Source organism: Cervus canadensis, chromosome 8 (assembly GCF_019320065.1).
Source record: "Cervus canadensis isolate Bull #8, Minnesota chromosome 8, ASM1932006v1, whole genome shotgun sequence".
NCBI lineage: Eukaryota > Metazoa > Chordata > Mammalia > Artiodactyla > Cervidae > Cervus > Cervus canadensis.
Genome location: NC_057393.1, coordinates 73938134 through 73961110, shown reverse-complemented (window position 1 = coordinate 73961110; position 22977 = coordinate 73938134). Strand labels below are relative to the sequence as shown.

Genomic DNA, 22977 nt, shown 5'->3' with positions numbered 1-22977 from the left:
ATCATAATCTCTATTTTACAGCTAAGCAAAAAGGTTCAGTGAGGAGAAGGGATTTGTTCATTACCATGACTAATGAATGGCAGAGCAAAATGTCTCATTTACTATTATTGATTAATCTATTATCAAATGCTAATACTTCAGGTGCTATGATTGAGGAGGGATGAGACCATTCTGCTAATATGTTGGCAAACTAAAGACCGTACATATATATACATATATAATGTATAAACAAATGTAAGTTGTCTATGAGTGAAGTATAGAAATGTCATCATTTTCAAACCGCTGATTTCACTACAATGAACATTTTAAAGAAATGTTTTAATAGAAAAGGAAATCTATTGCTTAACACAAAGAATATATCAAATGTTTACTAATTTATGATAGTGAAATCTTTTTTAAAGTTGGCTGCAAAGATTTTTTGAAGTCAAACATTAGATGTTTACAATATATCAAACACTGCCCTAGAATGTTGGGGATTAGTTAAGACTTCCTGGAATAAAAGAGGCTATTAATAAGTGTAGGTAAACAAGACTATCACAAGTGCAACCATACAAGTTAAAAGGATGCACAAAGACTAGTTCAGTCCTCAAATTTTTTTTCTTAGTTTTTATTTTTGGCCTCACTGTATAGCAGACACGTGAGACCTTAGTTCCCCAACTAGAAAGCAAACCAATGTGCCCTGCATTTGAAGCATGAAGTCTTAACCACTGGACCACCAGGGAAGTCCCCTGTCAGTTGTTATCTTTAAACGAAAAAGAAAAAGAAAATTGTTACTGCTCTGTGACTTTTTAAAGGCTACACTACAAAGAATACATCACGTTTCCTACTTTATGAGAGTGAAATCACAAGGACAAAGATGACTGTTGGGAGGAAAGAAGGTTTACACTTTAATGAAGACCTCGATCTGATCTATGTTTTGAGGAATTGGAATGAATACAGGAATTTGCTAGGGAGACAAGGAAGTTGGGGAGCCATCATAGGTGGAGGAGAAAGCATGTGCTTTAAGTAGGTACCAAAACATGCCTTTTTATGGTGACCAACTACAAAAACTGGCAAATTTTTTAAAAAGTCCAAAAATTAAAGTGCTAATGAACTTTTCTCAAAAGATCAAATATTATGAGATGAAAAAGAGGGATGGGAGATGAATTAGGAAGAAAGATGAAAAAGTTCTAGCATTTAAGGACATGAAAGAAAAGCAGGGGAGAAAAGCAGATTGTATAACCTACAATAACCTACAGGGGATAATCTGAACAAAGTACAATGAGGTGCAAATGATTTACCTTAGTATCTTCAAAGGACTGGTCCCAGGACCCTCCACCCCCACCCATGGCAGATACCAAGTTCCACAGATGTTCAAATCGGTTAAGTGTTTTTACCCTCCCTCACCCTGTATACTTTTAGACCATGTATAATACCTAATATAGTATAAATGCTATGTAAATAATTATAAATACAATATGAAAAACATGCAAACAGTTGCTGGACACAGCAAATTCCTTTTCCATTTTTTGGGTGGCAGAATTAGCAACTTTTGGAGTACACCATATTTTTATTTTTTAATTGGGGTACATTGTTGTGTTAGCCAAATTCAAGTCTTGCTTTTTGAAACTTACTAGAATTTTCTCTTTCCTCAATTATTTTCTATCCTTGGTTGGTTGAATCCACACGTGTGGAACCCGCAGATTCAAGGGGTAACTCTAACTCTATGGCACTACAGGCTTTGAGAAGGTAAGTAATCTGGTATCAAAGGACACACATTTCTGTGCTGGAGCTCAGACTGTAAATCAAGCGTGCTCGACTTTCAAATCCTTGGGAGTGGGGGAGGTAGTTTTTACTGATTACAACAGTTACATTAGCTGAGAAACTATGGGTTTTTATAGTTTTGGAGGAACTTAGCTTGTGTATTATGCATGTGTGTACTCAGTTGCTAAGTTGTGTCCCACTCTTTTTAACCCCATGGACTGTGGCCCATCAGGCTCCTCTCTCCATGGGATTCTCCAGGCAACAATACTAGAGTGGGTTGCCATTTCTTTCTCCAGGGGATCTTCCTGACTCAGGGATCGAACCCGAGTCTTCTGCACTGGCATGCAGATTCTTTCCGCTGAGCCACCTTGTGTATTACAGAAGCTATTAAATATACATGATCAGAGTGAACACTGTAATAAACCTCCGGGTCCTGGGCACCTAGCCACTAAGCTGCAGATACATTCCGGGTTCCAGAAAAAATTGTTGAACTAAGTAGCGGCTGGAAATCACGTATAGAATTTCACAGGAAGTGCACATAAACCAAAATGAGAATAAAGTCTATAATTCTAGGAAGGTCTGTGATTCCATTATACTAAGAATGAAAGGTGTAGTGTTACTGAAGCCACAGTCAGTATTTGAAGAAGAGACAGTGATTAACAGTATCATTTATTACAGATGGTTTAAATAATAAAAAGACCAGAAAGAAACCACTGTATTGAACGATGACTGTCGGTGAGGGCCATAGCAACAGTAATCTCAGCAGGGCGGCAGCAGGTAGGGGCCAACCTGAGCTGAACCAGCGAAGAATGCATCATGAGGGCAGGGGGAATAGGACAGTGGCCGGGAAGACAAGGTTCGAAGAAGGTTTTGTGAGAGAGGTAGAAAAGTCTAAAGTTTGCTCCTACTCTCAGAAAAGAAGCCAGTGTAAAAAGAAAAGTTTAAGGACCAATGTCTATAATGAAGGGGATAATAGATGGGTAGATGGAACAAGGTTTCAAAAAGACACCCAGAGGGCAGGATCTAAAATCTATACACTGGATAGAAAATTATTTCTACTTAGGAAAAAGGCCCTTTCTCTTTGGTACCAGAAGGGAAAAAAGCATGCTTGAGATACAAGCATGTCTTCATCATCTTCAGAACAAAGACCTAGTTTCGTTTCTTTACTAAATGTTTTTAAGTGAGCTTACCATTTTATTTTCACACACTCAATAATAATATGAAAGGAGTAAATAAAAAATATTCACTTTTAAGACTTCCCTGGTGGTCCAGCGGTTGAGAGTCCACCTGTCAATGCAGGGGGCCACAGGTTTGAGCCCTGCCCCAGGAAGATTCCACCTGCTACCGGGCAGCTAAGCCCATGCACGACTCCCGAGCCTGAGCTTAGAGTGTGCTTCACAAGAGACGCGTCATAATGAGAAGCCTGTGCGCCACGACTACAGAACAGCCTGACAGCAGCAAAGACCCAGCACAGCCAAAAATAAATCAGATTCTTTCTTTGGTGGTGGTACAGTCGCTGAGTCACATCCGAGTCTTGCGACTCCAGGGACTGTAGCCTGACAGTCTCCTCTGCCCAAGGGATTTTCCAGGCAAGAGTACTGGAGTAGGTTGCCATTTCCTTCTCCAGAGGAGCTTCCTAATCTAGGGATCAAACCCACGTCTCCAGCATTGCAGGCAGATTCTTTACCAACTAACTGAGCCACCAGGGAAGTTCTAAAAGTGAATTTAACTCGCTTTTAAAACTGAAAATCCTTTGTGTAAGAGAAAAAAAAAAAAAGCCAGGTAAATTAATCATACCTCAAAATGAGTATTAAATATCCCTAAATACACTGCAATTTTGGGGGAAATCTTTGATGTTAACTCAGAGGCTGACATTCTGGATAGTACTACTGGGCCTGGTTATTCAACTGTTTTTCCAAAACACCACTATTCTTAAAGTTTCTTTACCTGCTTTTGAGAGAATGCCATTTCCTTTTGCTATGCCAACATAGACTAGAATATTTACAACATCAGAAACTTCAACATGTAGATTTGTTGTTCCTATATCATGATCTTTAGCAGCAGCTACACCTGTGTATAAAATAAAATTTTATTCAACATAATACTTTATATACCCTAGATATTCCTTCCAAAATCAACTCTGTGAGGAAAGCCTGTTGGTTATAATTTGAGTTTTAGTCTCCTTATTCTAACACCTACCCACAAAATATCAAATATCCATGAAGTATACCGTAAGAGTCAAGTTAACAGAAAATGTAACTATATTTTTACACTATTGGCTATTAATACCTAATATACCACCAGTCTGCTTCAAAAAATATTTCAAGAATTATTAACGGAACAGATTTAGTAGAATCTAAAAATGATTAGACAATTTATCTTTGGTCAGAAATTATTTAAAATTCCACATACTCCAAGCTGATAGAAATGCAAATATATACTTACCATAAGCACTGCACAACCTGGGTCCTAGATCAGGGCGTACAAAAAATCCCGGTAAATGAGAGGCCAGGTTGAATCGTCCTTCTGGATTACAATATTCTGGCAATGGCAGGCTTTTTAAAAGATCTTCATATCTGAATAACAACATTGACTTCTTTTGAATAAAGATTTACATTCTTAAGTATTTTCAAATATATAAAGTTCAAGTTGTTAAACTTTCCATAAGGCCTCTAACAGTTAAAACTTTTCTTGGCTTCATTCAAAGTTTAAACGAATGCATAATATACAGATAAGCAAAGAACAGAAGTGATACTGACTAAAACTGCAATTCTGCTTCCCTAAACACAGCCAACTGAGAGCACCAAGAGAAGGGAGGTCCCAAGCGGGGCCTCCTGTCCTTTGACAGAGCACGCTCTTCTCCTCTGCACTAGCAGAGACATTCACAGTCCCCTGCTGAGACCACAGAGATTCAGTTCTGTAATTTTTTTTCTTACTTCCTTTTAATTGAGGAAGATACTACTTAAATCTCACATTTGTAGTTTATTATCTCACTCCTTGGATAACCTCAGCTTAACCTCAAAAGTCAAGAGTCAAAATAGCCAAGTATAAAAGAATATACCTTGCTGGCATCATAGTCTTGAAGTCTTCTCCTGAAGGGCAATCTTTCAATTTTAAAACAACTGTTTCTCCACTTTTTGTTTTTTGCCGTTCTATAAGAATGCAATTGATTATTAAAAAGATAATTTTTGTCTTTCTATTCTTATTAATGTTTGAAGAGGAAAGAAAAAACATAAATACCTCTATTGTCATACAGTAGGTACTTAAAAGAATGCTTTTATTTATGTATTCATATAGTGTAAAGATGTTTATTCCTTATGTAGATATTTGCAACATCACTAAAAAATTCTTTAAAAAAATATCTCTTTAAAACTGTTACTAAGGTTAAATTATAATCTTACATTTTTAATTTTTCAAAATGTTTTACACAAAGTATTTAATCCAAGTTTCAAAAGGTTTTGGGGTTGGTTGCCAAAAATATTCCCCAGGAATATTAATATACTGAATATGACATAAACAGAATGACTTTTTTTGGCGGGGGCAGTCACTGTACCCCCTGATTTGTGTAATCTTAGTTCACCCACCAGGGATTGAACCTGGGCCATAGCAGTGAAAGCCTGAGTCCTAACCACTGGCTCACCAGGCTATCTCTAAATGACTTCTTTATCATCAAAGGAAATGAGGGGCAGAGACAGGAAGAGCACCCAGTCTCTTGATTCCAAGTACTTCTTTCTTTTTACTAGAAAACAAAGTAATACAAATGTTTCAAAGATTTAAAGGATGTTAAGTCATATTTCCAATTTATCATTTTGGGAAGATAGGTTTAAGAAAACAGTAAAACAAACAACAACAAAAAACCCAACATACTTGAAACTTCCTCAAAACCATCCCAGAATTCCTTAACATTGGCATTTGAAATAATGCTGTCTTTGCAGTTGAGGAGATCAGCTTGGTGGTCTCCAAAATCAAGACTAATTGAATCCGCCTTCCACAAGCTAATGTTCATTTTCTTATGCACGCCAGAAACCACTGCAGGCTTATAAACGATAGATAAAATAAAAGTTAAAAGATATACACGGACACCTCCAAAATTTGATTTTATACACAACATATAGAAAACAGTTAACATGTTGAATTTATGGACTAATTAATGACAAATTGTGAGAATTAAAGCAGCTTTTAAAAATAGTTCCTGACCTGGAAAGATGTTCACAATACATTTTCAAAGAGAAAAAGTGATAAGAGAATGCCATGTACTGGCAGAGTACACTGTCATTTTTGAAAACAGTAATTGTAGTATGTAGTATTTTTCAGGAAAGGGTCTGAAAGGCTACATTAAAATTTTCATTTTTAAGCTAAATGTTTTAATGTTTTCTTTACAGATTTATTTCTATAGACAAAACATAACCTTGTACATATGTAATATCTGTAGTAAGATTTCTAAATAAAATAGTCTTTGAATTAAAACAAATTATATCCATTCTGATTTTATATCACTTAGAACACACACATATTCTTTACCTCTACAGAGATCATGACAAATAAAAATATTAACAACTAAGTACAACAATAAATTTAAAATCTATGACTGATTCCCTGAAAGTCAATTGGTTCTTTGAAATCACACGAATTCCAATTTCCTCCACACTCTCTAACCCAAACACCAACCATTGAAGATTTGAGGTTTTAAAACTCCAATGCCAATGTCAAAAAAAGACCTCTAAGGCAATCTGATGCATTATTCTTAGGTTTCTTCTTTTTAAATCCCCACCACCCCCCCAAAAAAAAAAGAAAACAGAAAGTTGTGACTTAAGGAGTCTCTTGCAAAAGATACTGTTTTACATGCTCTTAAAACACAAAAAATAAGTCTGAGGAGCCCTAAGTGCAGAATAACCTCAAGCTAGGGTTGTTACCACAAAAGAGATGTCAAAAACATAAAACAAACACTACACTAAGAAATTAACAACTTGGGGAACTGCAACATTAAAATTCCTTTCAATGGGCTAATAATATATTCAACTATTAAAACAGCTCGGCTATTAGATAATTAACTATGGCTGATAATTCACATATTAATTTCCAGACCTTATTATGTCTATTCAGTAATACTTCTATCCAGCCTTGTAACATTCCTTATTACAGTAACCAGCAGCTTGGGAAAAGTAAAATTTTTAAAGTATATTAGAATATTCTCAAGCAGAATTCTTAGGCTACTATCATCATCATCTTCCTGAAATACTGAAAGCCTTTGTAATTTGACCCCTTGCCTCTAGTCTTATTCCCTTCCAGTTCAACTTCTAGTCTGCTTTGCTGTGTTATTTTATGTTGATCTGTACTACACATGAAATACAGCCAATATTTTATAACAATCACAAATGGAGTATAACCTTTAAAAAAATGTGAATCACTGTATTGTACACCTATGACATATAATATCAACTATACTACAATTTTTAAAAAGTCAACCCGATTATTTTGATTCTTCAATTAAAACTGTCATCTACAGGATAAAGTTCAACTCTTTAGCATGATATAAAGGTCCCTCATAATTATAACTAAACACCTCATTTCCCCATCATTACCCCACAAAACTCTTTTGTCAGGTAATCAAAGCTACTGAACAGTTCCTCTAACACCTGATCCTTTTTATTTCCAACCTCCCATCCATCTAGAAAATCCCTGAGACAACCTCAATCTAGACTACCAGCCCTTCTGAATTAGTACTCTAGCTTAGCCAATCACTCTTTTAGGTTTCCATAGTGCCTGAAACAAAATTCTTAGCACATTTAACATATTTATAAAAGTATTTATTTATGAGGCTGTTTAAGCCTACACAAGCTTAAGTTCTCTAAATTGCAACCTAGCAATGGCATAAGGGATTCAAGGCAGGGCCAACCAAAAAAATATGTATTAAATACTGCATATAGGTAACGCATGGGTGTGTATTTTTTCTGGGGTGAGCGACCAAGCTATCATCAGATTTTGCAAAGGACTAGTGACCTAAAAAGATTAAGAATCATTGTACTAAAATGGTTCTTAAAACATAACTTATTCATTTTTATATTCTTATTGGCCAACACAAAGACTATATTTTACTAGGTGCTCAATAACTATCTACTGAATGAAAAAAAATGAGGTAAAATAGCAATGATGTGTTCCAGAATGCAAGGAAAAAACTGAACATGACACTAAGTCATACAAATTCCTAATTTATGCACTAATGTAGCAAATTACCACCCCAAACAGGTATCAAACATTATTATGCCAAAACCGGTCAAACAGACAATCATTTTTATCTGAGCAGAATTAAATAATGGAGTTTCTCATTTAAGATTTGATGAACTAACTTAAAAATAAATGTCCTACAGTCAAAGGCAAAAACATCTACACTTATCAGTTCAAGAAAAATGCTCTCAGTATGAACACTGTAATAGCAGATATGAATCTGTTAACTGGACTAAAATACAAATGTAAAGAAAGGAAGGTGATACCAAACTTTGTAAATATGTGACTTTATTAGAAGTCTGCTCACTAGCAGACTGAAACTGTAACATCAAATATTCAGCGCTTCCCTATTAATTCATAAAAATCTGGCCAAAAAATAAAAATTCAGAAATAATCATTCTGATAACATTTTTGCTATCTTCCAACCCAAATGTGTCAAGATTATCTTTCCCTTTTCTCTTTAGTCCTAAGGAGAAAACCATTTTCCTATTCAATCAGCTTCAGTTCCACTCAGAGAATACTAAATCAGCTTAAAATACTCACTTGTCCATATTTCCAACACTCTTTGAAAAGCTTCCAATTATTAATATTTTTATAATCCTTAAGCCACAGAATATGCTTCTCACAGATCCAAGAATGTGGTATGTCACTGTACGATCTATTGTTTGCATCCGTGGCAGATTTTCTGCTTTCTTTGGGCTCTTCTTTGAACTCTGATTTTACATTTATCTTAGAGGCTTTATTTGGTGGAATTTTGTTTTCAACAACTGAAGCAATTATGTCATCAAGAATGTTTGGCATAGTCCTTCCACTTTTACCACTCTAATAAGAAAAAAATAAATATTTTAAGCAGAAACAATTACATTTGGAAACCTCTGCTTTAATTTTCCATTAACATGGCAAACAACACCACAAACAATATATCTGGCTTCAAGAATCCAGTCAGTGGATTTGGATCTCTAGTGCCTACACTGCTCCTGACAATGGGAAGCAGAAGTTGGGTGGTCTCCATGTGAAAACCTGTGGGATCTGCAGAAACTTGAAGTATGGTCTTTCTTGCTTTTACAACGTTTTAGGATCAGGGTAGAGGGAATAGAGATTAGGAAGACTCGCCCAACTTTTAAAAGCTGCTAAAAATTTGTCTCTACCTGTGCAATTATTCTGTTTGTATTTTCTTTCTGGTGAAAAAGCAAAAATTGATGTCTATATATTTTAAGTAAGAAAACTTGCATTCACATCCATCCCTCCCCCTCACCTCCAACTAGACACATGGTTTCCAAATTTTGAAGAGGTATCTTAGGGCGGTTTTGGAATCAAAATGTCCCTCCCTCAACTCTTTTCACCTGGAAAAGAAAATCTCTGGATTTTAAGTTATCAGAATTATAATGCAAATAGGAACATGCACAGCAATTTGGTATATTTGATCGCATCTGCATCTATTTATTGTGTAGTTCACAGCAAAGACCCCGAATCTAAATTTAAGGCCCATATGAAATACAAAAATCTAGCTTCTCACTCACAGGGGTTCCCATTGAATAAACTGGTGCAAAGGCAATGCCAGCATCTGTAGAACCCACACGTAGCTTGCCAGCAGTTGTGGTCAGCAAATCTCGTAATGTTGAACCTTGTTCATTATTCTGGGATACAGGAGGTGATGTTCTGCTATTTGGAGAATCAGGGTCATCTTGTTCTCTCTCTTCTTTAATTTGCTTTTCAAGGGCAAATTCTTTGTTTTCTAAAATGAAACATTTTAAAAAATGCAAATAAAATTAAACATGCTATTGAAGTACAGACAAAGGGATTCTACATTTTACAGCAAGAGATGAAACACTAGTGATTTAAGCACCTGGGCACACACCAGAGGATGGGTTAGATCCTTTAGGAGTCAAATAGTTTGAATATGAGAAGGCCTTCCTCAATATTTTAGACATGAAAGTGAGTTTGCACCTGTCACAAATGAAAAATGCTATAGCTAAGACAGGGACAAAGTGTAGATAAGTTACAAATCTATTGCCCTGGTGGCTTTATTAATGTGCTCATCTACAGATGATTCTCTACCTAGCTTTGATATGATCATGGAAGTTGAGTTCCTAGTAAGAAAAATGTTTTACTGACCCTAAGCCACAACGCAAGCAAAAGGCAAAACTAAAGTGTTCTAAGTGGACAGTAGTACATTAATGTATAATAGTACACCATTGATCACAAATCTTCTATCAGACGATAAATTAGATTTACCTTTTTTTTCCTCTCTGGCCTTCTGCTCTGCAAGATCTGCTAACCAGTGCAGGGGTGACTGGGATTCTGGAGGAGCTAACTTGCTGTCTGTGCTCACATCACTCCCTGGACTGCTGCTGCCATTACTTTCAGGCTTCTGAGGGGCACTTTGCTGCTGAGACTCAGGCATGCACAGAGAAATTTTATTACTGTGATTAAGAACATTCTGTAAAACCTACAAAGGTAGAACAGTTGAATTTTAAAAATACTATCTCTTCAATAATTCAGAGTTAAAAGGAGAGGTTACATTTATACAGTAACATGGGAAACATAATTTATAAAATGTTAAGTTCTAAAGTGGATTTCAAATATCAAAGTTGATTCTTTTAACCATGCAGTTTACTTAAATAGAGAATTTTCACTCACTTGAGACACACCATTCATAGGAGAAAAATTTCCAACTTGTATATTCTGTTTGTTAGTACAGTGACAATGGGATTTAATACCATATTTTTCTCTAAGAGTGTGCATCGCATCCAAAAGATCTGTCAAAACTACAAAATATAATGGTTAATTAAAAGGTTATGTTTAGTTGTTAAGATTATAAACATTTTTTGTTTTTCTTGTGTCTTTTCACATTTCTTCCATTTTTCCTTCATCCCTTCTATCTATTTCAGGTTAGATCATTCAACCAAATTCATGTTCTCCATTCTTTCCTCCTTTACCTCTATAATCAAAAATCAGTATGCTCAAAAAAAAAAAAAAGCAGAATAACCTGTAATAAATAAATCTCATATACTCTTTTTCATTACATTCTAGTTCCCCTCAACCCCACTTTCTCAGCCAAGCTGCACAGCTTGCAAGATCTTAGTTCCCCACCTAGGGATCAAACTCGAGCTCCCATGCAATGGAAGCATGGAGCCCTAACCACTGGACAACCAGAGAACTCCTAGTTTTCTCCATCTAAAATAGTTCCTCTATGGCTTTCTGCATCACTGGGTTTGGGCTTATCCTGCTAACTATTACACAGAGGATTCTAAGAACAGAAAAAGAACATTCAAGATTAGATAAACCTTATTTCTTCATTCTACTACTACTACCTACTTCTAAGTAATCTGGAACAATGGAAAGCTGTTACACTAAGTCACTAATGTATATTTATACTTACCAGAACCAGGTATAATTTGAGTTGGCATCAAATGTTTGTGATCATGAGGCTGTCCCTTCACACACTTCATCCAAGCATACAATTCTTTATCTGTAAGATTATAACATGTGTACTTTTATATCAACCATGGTTTTATAATTATAAAATTGATGGTATATATAAAGAGCTTAACAATTATATAAAATGTCAATGGTAGGCTTCATACATTTGCTTCTTAAAAGAAAAAAAAAATCAAATAAACATTTCCACTATTCTGAGAATTCTATAGAAACAAGATACAAAACATATGAAATGTTACTAGCCTTTTCTAAAATGACTGTTCTTTAGTCTCATTAATGTATTAGTCACCTCAATGTTTCCTGTAGCTAATTTTTTACTCTTAGCTATTTGTGGCAAACAGGCTTTAGGCCTGATCTTGGTACCTTAGACTTCCAAGTTTGAAGCTACTGCCAACTCATTTTTTTTAATGCGTCAAAGACATAAACTATCAGAAGACATGTAAAAAGCTTCAACTTGATAGACAGTATTTAATAGCTATTACTGCAACAAGGCTCCATACCTGGAGTAGTCAGTGTATTCACACATAGCATGAGGCATATCATACACAGGAAAAAGTTTAGTACCTTGATCTCAAGATCTTCTTCTATAAACCTAATGATATAGATAACTACTCATGATATGGCTGTAAGGGCTTCAATAAATGTTAAAAAGCTCATTAAATTCAACATAAAAAAATCTAGAACTATTTCACAAAAAGTTTTAGAAGAAATAAAAATTCAAATCCAGACAAAAACTGATTTTAAAAGTGTTGACTTTCCTACAAAACCTATGTAGTAACTTGTAAATGTTCCCTACTTATGTTTTAGATACTTAGGTTAGTTACCACTATATAGCTATAACCTTAGTCAGTGTGAGCTTACTGCAATATTTATCAGTGAAATAAGGAGATATATAAATAAAACAAATATATATTCATATATTTATAAGACATAATAAAACTCAAGGCATACAGATTACACTTTAAAAATCTATGGTTGACTGACAGACTATACTTTAAAAATTAATAGTACTATGGTATCTGACAGCAACACGACTTAGGTTTATTATACATATACACACCTTATCTCGTTTAAGAAAGGAGTCATGCTTACATATGCATACAATATAAAAAATACATTAATTTCTTCTTAATTTGGCAAAGGGACAATGAAAGTAACATGGGACCAGTAAAAAGGAATGGAGTTTTATAACACTGCAGCTAGTTCTTCTCTCAACTGAAAATATCCAAATAGACTCTTAAGGTTCTGAAGATACTTAACTGCCTAAAATGCATTCCTTATTATAGCTATACATAAGCATAAGATACATATCACAGAAACAACTAGCTGTGGAGCTCTCCCACTTGCTCAAGGTGCTTTGGTAAGTGCTGGGTATATAAGAAAAAGGCTTTAGTAGTCCTATCACTGGAAAAGCCACTAATGGCTAAATCACAGTTCATCTATCTGACACACCACTTTGAAAAAGAGCTGCCTGCAATGAAAATGACATTCACTGCTTTTAGACACTGAATAGTCTACCACGAAATGTGATTTTACTTCTAATACTTGCACAATTTGAATCCTCTCATTAAGACTAGACCCCCAAAACCTTCAGGTTACTAATATTTAAGTAGCTACACTTCCTTAATTGCCTTGGATACACTTTTTCTAAAACACTTCTACAGCAGGAGAAAAAGGTAAAGTTAGTTACTTTCTTTTCAAACTTTCTAATATCTTCCAGCAGGAAGAACACTGATTTTGTGCCATTTTGTTTTTTTAGAATTTTTAAAAAATAATTTAACATATAATACTTTTTCATTTTCTAACTAGGGATAAACAGTGCTAGTGGCAGCATATTCTTAAACATTATGATTTAAGCTTTATGGACCAATTTTTGGAAAAATCAATTCACTCTAGCAAGTATTCAATTGTGACTTCGTTGCTTGACTATGTAATTAATAGGTCTTCTAAGGGAGTTCAGGCTCTGAAACAGTGGACTCTGAAGGCAACAAAGCCTAACCTAATTTGGGCTACATTAAGAAAACCTCTACCTGAGAGAGTGGATCTACTAATCAGACTAAAAAGGTGTAGATAGTTTTATTTTAGAAAATCTGGCTGTTACAACAAGCTTTGGTTAACTTTTTTTAAAAAATAAACTTCACAAAATTTCCTATTATATTCTTAATTAAGGAAGGCAGGGAAAAAAGCCTCTAATACATCTAATTTTCCAGATCAGTGGTCCTAAAGAAAACTATCTTAATAAAAAAATTTCAATTTAGATGAAGCTGTAACTAACTAACCTCTAGAACTCTTCCTTTCCTTTGCCTTGTAACAATCTAAGCAGACCACAAATCCACATTTTTGGCAGACCCAGTGAATGTTAAACAATGTTGCTTCACATGCATCACACATCTCCCGGACTCCTCTCACTGCTCTTTTCCAGGCAATTTTGGCTGAAATACAGAGAAATAAAAGTTTAAAGGCAAACATGCTCTTTTCCATACAATTTTCACTGAAATGCACAAAAGACTTTAAACCTAGGATTTCAAAGGATTTATTAATGGTCAAGAGCAGATTTCTTGATGTAATTAGTAATTCTCTTCAGAAGACTTACATCTAATGGAGGGTTTCTAAATCTTGGCACCCTTGACATTTGCATGAATAATTCTCTTTTGTGGGGGACTAAGAGATCTTCCCTGGGCTTCCCTGGTGGCTCAGAGGTTAAAGCATCTGCCTGAAATGCAGGAGACCCAGGTTCAATCCCTGGGTCGGGAAGATCCCCTGGAGAAGGAAATGGCAAGCCACTCCAGTATTCTTGCCTGGAGAATCCCATGGACGGAGGAGCCTGGTGGGCCACTGTCCACAGGGTCGCAAAGAGTTGGACATGACTGAGCTACTTAACTTTCACTTTCAAGAGATCTCTTCAAGGCTATGGTTTTTCCAGTAGTCATACATGGATGTGAGAGTTGGGACTATAAAGAAAGCTGAGCACCAAAGAACTGATGTTTCTGAACTGTGGTGTTGGAGAAGACTGTTGAGAGTCCCTTGGACTGCAAGGAGATCCAACCAATCCATCCTAAAGGAGATCAGTCCTGGGTGTTCATTGGAAGGACTGATGTTGAAGCTGAAGCTCCAATACTTTGGCCACCTGATGCAAAGAGCTGAGTCATTGGAAAAGACCCTGATGCTGGGAAAGATTGAGGGCAGGAGAAGGGGACGACAGAGGATGATGAGATGGTTGGATGGTATCATCAACTCAATGGACATGGGTTTGGGTGGACTCGGAGTTGGTGATGGACAGGGAGGCCTGGTGTGCTGTGGTTCATGGGGTCGCAAAGAGTCGGACAAGACTAAGTGTCTGAACTGAACTGAACCTGTGCAGAGTAGGATGTTGAGTAGCATCTATGGCTTCCACCTATTAAGATGCTAATTCTCTACACCCCCAACACCTTTCAGTTAGCAAGGAAAGGCACCTTTTATTTCATTCAGTTTGGCACCTTTCAGATGCCAAATGTCCCTGGGGGACGAACTGCTGACTTGAGGGACGCAAAAGAAAAGAAGCTGATGTTTAGGGCACCTAGTATGTTGGATGCTTTCCTTAGTAAATATTACTTCATAAACAAATCTATGAGGCAGTTATCATTCCCATTTCACATTCATACAGTTAAACAAGGAAGAAAGTTGAGATCCAAAAATAAATTTTTCTAACTGCAAAGTCTGTGATGAATAAAAAGCTTAAATAACTGGGATGGAGTATGTCTTTATATGGCAAATGCTGAAATTTCCCTGGCAAATGCTGAAATTCCCCAATCTCACATTCAAAGAGTCTTTATCGTGCTAAATTATTACCAAAATGTTATTGTAATTTCACAAACTGCTAATCATTCAATTCAACCTCAAGTGGAAAATACATTAACTGAATACATAAAAAAGTATCATTATCAAAATAAAAGTAAACAAGCATAGGCAAGGTAAGATTAAGGGCTTCTCCCATAGGTAAAACATACCCTGAAGAGACATTCTTAAAAAGAAATGTGCAGAGTTACATGTTCTAAGTATTTAACTTTCTTACCATCCTTTTTCACCCAGGACAAAGCTGTTTTTTCAGATGTTACCAACTGACAGAACTTATCACCTATTATATCCAAGATGTATTTTGACGTTTCTATGTCTAGTTCATCATCTTCATAATTTTCATGTGTCCATAAACTCATAGCTTCATCATCATACTGGTCAGGAGAAGAGAAACCATCTATTCTAACCACTCCATTTTTACTAAATGACAATCTGAAACATTAAAACATAAAAGCATTATCTAACAAGACACAAATCTAGGCTTAAAAAGTTATACAGTGAATTTATAGTTTTATATTATAAAACTTTATTAACAAAATTTAACCAACTTCTGACTCCCATAGTGCTATACAAATGGCAGTAAGTGGTATCAATTTCAGGTTGTTTCAAGAAATAATAAGATCTTCCCTATCACTTAAGTTAACTAGTTAACTCTAATCAAATGAAACTATCCAAGTGGTTCATGATGACAAGACTTAAAATGCTGGCCAAAAGCTGCCTTGAGCAATGCAGTTACTTTATACATAATCTAAAGCAGCAACCTCTATAGTTCAAAGTGCTCTAAATCACCTTAAGACTGAGATTTTCTTAAATGCTAAATTAAAAAGTACATTTTCTTCATTAATTAAAATGACACTTCATTAAAGTGATTTGGAGGAACAAGACTGAAACAGTGTGACAGGGAACCCACGGGTGTGCTTACTGCCCTCTCTGAGCTTCTGCCCTCCAATCTCTGTAACCCACTCAGTTCGGGTCCCGTTCAGGGTAAACAGAAGGCAAAACTGCCCTTTTCCTACAGGCTGATGGCTATTTTTCAGTTATTTTTGTTCTCACTCAACTCTCAAAGAGAGGATATCAGTAGTACATTACAAATCATTCTGTATTTTTCAAATGGACAATACCAGCAACATTCCTTTAACACTTTTTCTTATCCTTTTATTACCTTTCCCTCTCTTTCTTAAAAAAGTAACTTTCTCCTTTCATTACAATTCATATTATTTCAGCTTGTGTTATGTTTATCTTTCCTTAAAACTTTCCCAAAGGTTTTTTTTTGGCCATTTATTTATTTTCGGCTGTGCTGGGTGCTCCATGCTGCAAGGACTTCTCTCTAGTTGTGACAAGTGGGGGCTACTCTTTATTTGTGGTGCGTGGGCTTCTTACTGTGGTGGCTTCTCTCGTTGTGAAGCATGGGCTGTGGGACTCCTGGGCTCCACAGTACAGGTTCAACAGCTGTGGTGACCCAGCTTAGTTGCTCTGTGGCATGTGGGATCTTCCCAGGTCGGGGATCACACCCGTGTCTCCTGTGCTGGCAGGGAGATTCTTTACCACTGAGCCACCAGGTTCAGCGGTGCCCTCTGTACCCTTCACAAAGGTTTTCTTATCTCTTCAAACACACTCTCCTGATTTCTTTTCCATCTTCTCTGAACTTCCACATGGACTACCTTCTATAACAATTCTTTGAAGTTGTTTGTCCTTTGGGGACTGCTGTCTAGAAAAACCAAGAAGAAATATTCTCTTCACACCAACACATATTTTTGGGATCTCCACTGGGCCACAGTACCTCTGTTTGCCAGAGCAAAGTGCTTCTTAACTTCTTAGGAAGATGATGATGATGATTTGGAAAAATAATTGCAGATAACATCAGAGGAGCACTTCATACAAGCTAGGGACTATGCTAAGGACTTTGTGTACTTTATCTTATTCCACTTTCATGAAATCTCTGAGGCAGGTGCCACTATCATTCTTATTATGCAGATGAGACAGGCTTAGCTATAATCCTACTACAGTTAATAAAGTCATATAGGAACTAAGGGATGGAGCTGGAACTGAAATCCAGGAATGACTGATTCTGGAATCTGAGACATCAACTAGTCTCTACTGGCGGGATTACCCAGCTGTTCATTAAACTCTTACAAATTTATAAACTTTTGGTATTAAAGTATTATTTAGTAATACTAGTATTACAGTAGAATATAAGTTAGAAACTATTGTTTTTATATTTACTGCAACCTGTGAAATGCGACATGCTACTAACAAATCTTTCTAGTCATTTTATAATGCTTATAGTACATAGATTTATAGACTATCTGTTATTGTGGCTAATGCAAATATACATGTGACATTATTTTGTTTTATACAAATAAACTGCTGTTTCCTATCATTTAGAAAAAAAATACTAACATTTTCTCCTTAAGGAAGAATAAATCTCTCAGAAGAGGAAGGCCCTATGAACACTAGCAGTAAGAATATGAGTTTAGTCTAACATTTAACTATTCTTAAATTGGCACACAAGACTAAATTTAGTAACTTTTTACAATGCTTTTATAATGCTTCAGAAACACAGGCTCAAAGCCTCATTCCCATCTCCAAAAGACCCTCAGAATGATAGTATAACTTCCAATATCTATTAACATATTTTCCCCCCATCATGAATTTTCAACTTACCTTCTAAAGTAGTAAAATCTACAGAATACTGGTGAGTGAGCTGGTTCTTCTCCCTTCTTACTCCGAATCAGTCTACATTCTCGGCACTTTTGCAAATTAGGCCCTATCTCACAGCAGGAGTCATCCTGTAAAAAGGATTCCCCAGTTTGCTTCAGCTTCTTGACTTTCCGCCAATCTTTCAACACTGAACGAGGGATGCCAGCTGTAAGACCAGTAGGAGAGTATCAGCAAGGCTGCACCTTTTTACAGAGGTCAGCTCCTTAAGATGATATTCAAGTCAGTTAAAAAGATCACTTGCAATGAAGGCAAAAAAAAAAAATCACATCAATTATACAATTATGACCATATATTAAGACTGTAGAAAAGAGATTACAGTTCTAGGTACTCATTACAACTAAAAAATCCATAGCAGCATTTTTATTATTCTACTAATCGAATGAACTCTTAACGTCAGTACGATTGAAATGCAGAGCTAAGTGAAATTTCCAGCCGATTGAAATCTTCCTAGGTTCAATATTTGCATCCATTTAGTAGGAAATATGAGAATTGTTCATTTTCAATGGTAACCTAGAGCTAAAAATATAGTTCTACACATAAATTTGGTGTATGTAGGAAGAGTCTCTTTCAAGATGCACATGAAGAACCTAAAGACCAAAAAGTTAATATTTCTTAGAAACTATAGGATAGTTTCAATATATTTATATAGTTTTGAAATACTTAATCTGATTCTGCAAGGTAAGTGTGAACCAAGACAAATGTTGATTTTATCACAATATATTTGTGGGAAGAGGGTTAAGACTCTTCTACTAATATCTCTCCCTTATTATAATGCCCTCCATCTGATATCAATACATTGATAGAAGCAGTATCTTTTAGAAAAACAAAAGGGTTTGAAGGATGTGAAAGAAAAAAACCAGTATTAAACTGGCTGTTTTTATTGATGGTATAAAGAAAAGAAGTCATCAAGGAAGTCTAAAGAAATACAAAACTCAAATGCACTATACCGTGTAATATTTACAGGGAAAAAACTATTTACTGTACTCTGCATCATTGCTCGATCACATTTATTAACTTGAACTTAACGGTTGTTGTAACACTGGCTCAAGTAATCAGTCATCTATAGAGCAGCAAGAACTCATAACATCATATCTAAATTAAAGGCAGCCTATTCAATTTTTAAAAATATATTCACTTAAAAGCTTTACGTTCTGGGACAAGCAAATATTTGTTGACTCCTATAAGCACACTCATACTACCCATATTAATCCAGTTATATGCTAGACTTGAGATTTACAGTCTGTCACTTCTGTCATGGTGAAAGAATAAATTGTACTTCCTACTATCGTGTTTACTACTCATGCCCATTTTGTGGATCAGAGGCAGTTCCAGTGTTCTCCCGAGGTAATATACTTTTTGCAGAAGCATATAGCACAACTGTTGTCCCGAGTGCTCACCACCACCTGTTGATAGCATGCACAGTGTAATTACAGCAAGATCACACACATCTTAACATAGCAAGTGCGAGGTTTAAACTCCAGGGTGGCCCATTTCAAACAGGCTCCAGTATCAAGCCCTTTTATGACTGCTCCTGGTTCTTTACAATTACATGTTCTGTCACTAACAGAAGGCAAGGAGCCATTTGGCTTAATCCACTAGAGAAACACACATGTGGGCACACACATACCACTTATGGAATAAAAAATGTTTCCAGAAGGCTTGTGTAAAAGGCTTGTTATTTCTTCCACTGTGTATAAGACAGATTTCTTTGATGAACTATATAAAAAAATTTAGAGCTTCTAGAAGTCAGAATGAACAACAGAATAGTACACTGCTGATACTTTTTATTTGTTACACTACTTACAATCATTTCTTTACTGCTGCTAAGTCACTTCAGTCGTGTCCAACTCTGTGCAACCCCACAGACGGCAGCCCACCAGGCTCCCCCGTCCCTGGGATTCTCTGGGCAAGAATGCTGGAGTGGGTTGCCATTTCCTTCTCCAACGCATGCATGCATGCTAAGTCGCTTCAGTTGTGTCCCACTCTGTGCGACCCTATGGACAAGAGCCCACCTGGCTCCTCTGTCCACGGGATTCTCTAGGCAAGAAACTGGAGAGGGTTGCCATTTCCTTCTCTGCACTTATTTACTACTTTCTTATATGAGAATAAACTAAGTGAAATCTTTCTACTTAAACTGAAAAAGGACTATTAACCAATATACTTTTACATTCCAGACAATGGAACAGTTCGAAGTATGGATAACCATACTACTGTGAACAATTTTAAATATAGTATTGTAAGAAAGAGTGAGACATTCATTTCAAAGCAACTCTCAATTCTGTGACAGAAGTGAACACTTAAACCATTTTTTAAAGTAAATGAGTAAATTATTAAGATAGGAAGTTCCAGGTCATATAGAGGCTGTTTTTGATATTATATCTTTTGCTTCTAGCCTAGGCCAAATGTGACTGTGCTGAAATCCGTTTATATATTTTACTGTAATATTATTTGAATAGTAAATAAAACTCCATTTTCAATTCTATGTATATAATTTATTGGTGCCATCTAAAATCTAAAAGTTTGAGACTGAGACACTTGGTCAACAACAAAAAAATCTAACTCAATGGATATTTATTCTTCCTTTATACCAGATTCAACCTTAGTTTTCTGATTTTCAGCAAATCCTTAAAGCAACTGCTCTAGCAACAGAAAACTAAGGGGGAAGAAAATTAGAAAAATACACACTAACCTTTAATCTGTGATACCTGCCATTATCCACAAAATATTTTTTTGAGGTATAGAAATGAACTCGGGTAACAGTTAAACCACTGTTTTTGTGTATCACAGGACTTAACTTACATTTAAATTTGACAGATAATTTCAGTACACAAAATAAAATTATGTAAAAAATTAGTCAAGGAAAAGCAGACAACTTAATTATCAGAAACAAAAGGCAGCAAATATGAAGATACTTCAAAACAGCAGATAAAGCTAATTCTATTCTACCTGGCTTTAGAATGTACTAAAAAAAAACCACATTATGTTTCTTTGTGTAATGATTATATGTGTATAATAATCCATGCAATCATAGTACATTCTCTATGTACAGACATCACTCTTTTTTCAGTTGACTATGATTGATGACAACCCCAATGAACACCAAAAGGACAAAGACTTAATCCATGAGGGAGATAACTGACTTAGGTTTAGAATTTATGAGCTCCCAATTTAAAGAACTTTTCTAGAAAGCCCTGAACAAAATCAAATCAACTCTGCCCATAATTAACAGTCACTTAATATTATTAATTAATAGTCACTTAATATTATTTTGGACTTGGGAATAAATGGGACTTAAAAGTATTCTGTGTTATGCTAAATGTTATTTACTATGTAGGGGAGATTTAACTAAGCCTTACAACTTGGAGGGGGAAGTGCTGATTCCAGTCTGTCTTAAAACTTACTTGGAAACATGTATAGTCACTGTTTTCAAATTAAAACAGAATATATACTTCATTAAAAGTTAATTTTATAAATTTGTTTATAACAATATTGTAAGCATTAAAAGCTGGAAGATTCCCATCTCTGTTTTCTGCAAGTTTAACTACAGTATTTGAATACTCAACACCAAAAGAAATGTTTTGTGAAACAAAAGAGAAATCACACCTATTGACCACACTAAGCCTCTTGAATTCATTAGGGAAGTAAGCAGAACACAGTAGACAGAAAAAGCAACAGCGTAAACATTCCAATTCTCAAATAAATGGCATGTATCCTGTGCCCTTTTTGTCAATCTCCCTCTCTTTCTTTCTTCTTCTATTGGCATTTCAGTCTGTCAGCCTTTCTGTCTCCAGTTGATTTCCTTCATTCTTTCACTTCTGACTGTCCTTTTCTATGATTCCATCCTTCTGCTTTTCTCTCCTTTACTTTGCCTCTGGTTTCCACATAGGCATGTGGGAAAGACCTCATTCAGAGAAAAGGCCCAAATAAGAGCCTTTAAGCATCCAAATGTTTTATGAAAGTACTTCTGGAATGTCCACATTGTCACAGATATTTCATATATTGCATGTGGATGAATACACAGATAGTGAAACTATGAACCTCTTTCTGCATTGTGCAACATACCTAAAAAAATAAGCAAATTGAGAAAAACTACTTCTAGAGTTAAAAACATATAGACATTTTATAGTGGCAAGTATGATTTATTCTCTCTTGTAGCCACAAACACATTTTGAAACTTTTACTAATTATGGAAATTCTTCTTGAATACAGAAATGAACACACAAAACCACAAAACCCCTGCTTTTCTTTAACTTTTACCCATTGTTACGGACTACCTGAATGAGTAACATTAGTAGTTAAATGGAAGGTAATTTTCATTTGGTTTTCAATTTTGTCTCCAGATGACAGAAGGGTGAGATATGGGTCATAGCCACACTATTCTGTAATTCTCTTCTAAAAGTGAGACTTTTTTTTTCCATTTATTTTTATTAGTTGGAGGCTAATTACTTTACAATATTGTAGTGGTTTTTGTCACTGACATGAATCAGCCATGGATTTAAAGGAAGTTTCTGTGAAAAGGAATACTTTTTTCAACTATTATCTTGTTATAGGCAAATATCTAATACAGCCATATCTTGGAGATGGTGTGGGTTGTTTCAGGCCACCACCAAAAAGTACACAAATTTTCCTCTTTCCCAGTGCATATAAAAGTTACATTTACACTATAATGCAGTCTAGAGTGTGCAACAGCATTATGTCTAAAAAACAATACACATATCTTAATTTAAAAATAGTTTACTGCTAAAAAAAAAAGGCTGACCATCACCTCAGCCTTCAGTGATTTACAATCTTTTTACAATAGTAACTTCAAAGACCACTTTTTCAGATCACTAAAACAAGTATAATAACAATGGAAAAGTGTGAGTTACCAAAATATGACAGACATGAAGTGAGCAAATATTGGGAAAATGGTGCCAACACCCTCCTGACACAGAGTTACCACAAACCTTCAAGTTGTTTTTTTAAAAAAAAAAAAAAAAGGCAGTATCTGCAAAGCAGAGTAAAACAAGGTAT

The 22977-nt window shown here is 35.6% G+C and overlaps 1 protein-coding gene and 1 non-coding gene across 10 annotated transcripts in view; one reads left to right on the top strand and one right to left on the bottom strand.

Annotated features, from left to right (window-relative positions):
- The window catches only part of JMJD1C (jumonji domain containing 1C), a 302362-nt gene that overhangs the window by 11785 nt on the left and 267600 nt on the right, over window positions 1–22977 (bottom strand). For all 9 annotated transcript variants that reach the window (XM_043476846.1, XM_043476845.1, XM_043476850.1 and 6 more), the window contains 12 exons: window positions 17908–18109; window positions 15461–15675; window positions 13689–13841; window positions 11351–11440; window positions 10609–10736; window positions 10204–10417; window positions 9489–9703; window positions 8512–8790; window positions 5611–5779; window positions 4805–4895; window positions 4189–4319; window positions 3691–3813 (listed from right to left, as the gene is read on the bottom strand). In XM_043476846.1, the coding sequence (XP_043332781.1) occupies window positions 3691–3813; window positions 4189–4319; window positions 4805–4895; window positions 5611–5779; window positions 8512–8790; window positions 9489–9703; window positions 10204–10417; window positions 10609–10736; window positions 11351–11440; window positions 13689–13841; window positions 15461–15675; window positions 17908–18109 (2010 nt within the window). The remainder of the gene's footprint in view (window positions 1–3690; window positions 3814–4188; window positions 4320–4804; window positions 4896–5610; window positions 5780–8511; window positions 8791–9488; window positions 9704–10203; window positions 10418–10608; window positions 10737–11350; window positions 11441–13688; window positions 13842–15460; window positions 15676–17907; window positions 18110–22977) is intronic.
- Window positions 14092–14163, top strand: TRNAF-GAA. Its single transcript has one exon. It is a non-coding gene; the product is annotated as a tRNA-Phe (tRNA).